This window comes from Aplysia californica, unplaced genomic scaffold (assembly GCF_000002075.1).
Source record: "Aplysia californica isolate F4 #8 unplaced genomic scaffold, AplCal3.0 scaffold01312, whole genome shotgun sequence".
NCBI classification, from domain to species: domain Eukaryota; kingdom Metazoa; phylum Mollusca; class Gastropoda; order Aplysiida; family Aplysiidae; genus Aplysia; species Aplysia californica.
Window position 1 is genome coordinate 44,299 of NW_004798582.1, and position 2,538 is coordinate 46,836.

Here is a 2,538-nt window from a genome sequence, read left to right on the forward strand (position 1 = left end):
TGTACGTGACTGCTCAAGGGTAGTAACTAACTAAAAATTAGTGAAGATGGTCATGTTCATCTGTCATTGAATGCTTACTTCAGGGGGAAATGAACATATAACCTTATTAATTCCATTTAATATATCAGAGAGGGGCTAACGTTTTAAAAATATCAAATTTATTGTTTTAAAATCTATGGTTTTCGAACTTTGACGTTGTCAAATCGGTGGTGTTTTTCTTTTGCGTTTTTCTCAAAAACTACGTTTTCGCTAAAGTGACTATGCGGGGACAGACGTTTTTAAAATACTAACTGAGCTACAAACTTGAAATTTCGCACACATGTGCTGTATAGTCTGTTTTGTGATTCGATGTCAGTATTTTGCGAAATATTGATCACATTTTAAAATATTCTCGATTTTGTGTTACTTTTCCCCTTTTTTCGGAAGTCGCCCGGTGATATATAAATATTTTTGTTGTTTTTCGTCATAGGAAAACAATCTTAGCATCAGATCACAGATAATAGGTTTATGTATTTGTGTGCCAGGTTTGAGGCTTATATTCCAGTATTTTCTGTGGAAAAACGTCTGTCCCCGCAGCATGGCAAAAAATCAAAGATGGCCTCCACGGAGACCAACTTAAAAAAAAAAACTTTTAAAATTCCGTCCGAATTCTCCTAATTAGTCGATAATCAACCTATATCACCTTTATAAATTGAAAGAAAGTCAAACCCCTAGAAGTTTTCCCATATCATGTACATCTCCCGTTAAGCATCCCAAAAGTTATTTTTCCTTCTTGTTCCAAAATGTTTCCATAAACACTGCTCGATATTTCGAACTCATTTTCAGATACACAAATATATTCACACTAGAGTTGATAGTTTCGATTAGGTATGATGAAGACCAAAGGGCACGATACAGGTTTCGATAGACACGATCATCAATACGAAAGCTTGGGTCAATCATCATGTAGAGAAACAACAGCGTGGAAGGAAGGGTGCAGACAATGAAAATGACAGCGATGAAGGTCACCATTTTCACAACCTTTTGATCTTTGACCCCAACTCCTTCCGCTGGACGAGCAGACTTGGCTGCAGTGACCTGTCGCCATTTTGTTTTACTGTTGAGTTTGACGGTAAGAATGATTGTACAGCAGATGACGAAGATGAAAGAAGACGTCGTAGCAAATACACCCGGGATCAGAAATGTAATGGCGTCTAACATGTCTCTCTCGGCCGTGAACGTGGTTTTTAGGATAGTAACATTCCTGGTGAAATCGAAAACCCACTCAAGTCTGTTGCCAAGAAAGAGGGGGGTCATCAAAACAGCTATGACAACGTAGATGGAGATGATAATTATCTTTGTCCTTCTCGGTGTTATGATCGTCTTCACCTTCAGAGGGACAACGATACACAGACATCGTTCGAAAGTGATGAAGGCGGTGACAAAAGTGGCGATTTTGACAAAGATTATATGGGGCATACCCGCTGTGACGTGCATGATATCTCTGGGGTCAAAGGGCAGCTCATTGTGATAAAAGAGCGGGTTGAGGCAGATGCTTAGCCATATCATGGTCAGCAAGGAGCACTGGTCAGACACAGCGAGCCCTGAAATGATGAGCATTTTAAGAGATGGAAAAAGGCAAAATTCAATCATGAGGCCTCTCTCTCTCTCTCTCTCTCTCTCTCTCTCTCTCTCTCTCTCTCCCTTGCAGGTTGGGTGACACAATATTGTGGACATCCTCTGACATGAAAAGAATTAAACTAAGCTAAAGTGAAAGAAATACATTTTATTTTAATTCTTCTTCAGTAAATCATCATCACCATCATCATCAAGTGCCAGATCTGCAACATGATTCTCTATTCCTTCTTTTACTCTGATGCTTTCAAAAAAGATACAATTAATCATAAGTTGCTCTGGGTCTACCCCTGTCTCGTTTGCCTTCAATTTTGCGAGTGAGAGTTAGATGTTCAAGACCTTTATGTCCAGTTAAGTGTCCATGAAACGGCATTTGTCCTTTCTTGATTGTTTTTTTAAACAGCGAACAGCCCACGTGGGCACCATTCTTAAAAAAATGCCGCATTTGACTTCTTTTCTTTCGAAGAAATTCTCAGCAGTCTCCTAAGAAACCACAGTTCTGTCGCTTTTATTTCATTTTCACTGTCTTTAGTGATTGTCCAGCATTCACAGCCATGTAGAACGGTTGGGCATACACAGTATTCCATAATTTTCATTTTTGTGTTCATTGAATTTTTTTTTTCTTCCCAGGATTGGGCTTATTTAATAGAAACTATCTGTAGCTTTCCTTAATCTTCTTTTTCATTTCTGTGGAACATTTGGTATCATGTAAAGTAATTATATATCCTAGATATTTAAACTGTTGAACTTGTTTGATCTTTTTGCTTTAGCTCATACGATTACAAGTAGGATTAACTGCTTTTTACATTTTACCATGCATTCTGTTTTATCCACGTTCCACAATAACCATTTGGGAGGCAGCGTGGTGGAATCAGGCTCTCGTCAAAATAATCAAAGTGGAGAAACTTGCTTTTTCTGTGGAAT

The 2,538-nt window shown here is 38.4% G+C and overlaps 1 protein-coding gene across 1 annotated transcript; it reads right to left on the reverse strand.

Annotated features, from left to right (window-relative positions):
* Window positions 1–525: 525 nt before the first annotated feature.
* Window positions 526–1,643, reverse strand: LOC106013816 (adenosine receptor A1-like). The gene has a single exon (XM_013090511.2). The coding sequence runs from the start codon at window positions 1,630–1,632 to the stop codon at window positions 760–762; it is 873 nt and encodes a 290-aa protein (XP_012945965.2). The 5' UTR covers window positions 1,633–1,643; the 3' UTR covers window positions 526–759.
* Between the last annotated feature and the right edge of the window lie 895 nt (window positions 1,644–2,538).

Excerpts from the sequence above, each read along its gene's own strand:
- LOC106013816 (XM_013090511.2), bottom strand. The coding sequence starts at position 1,632 with ATGATTGAATTTTGCCTTTTTCCATCTCTTAAAATGCTCATCATTTCA.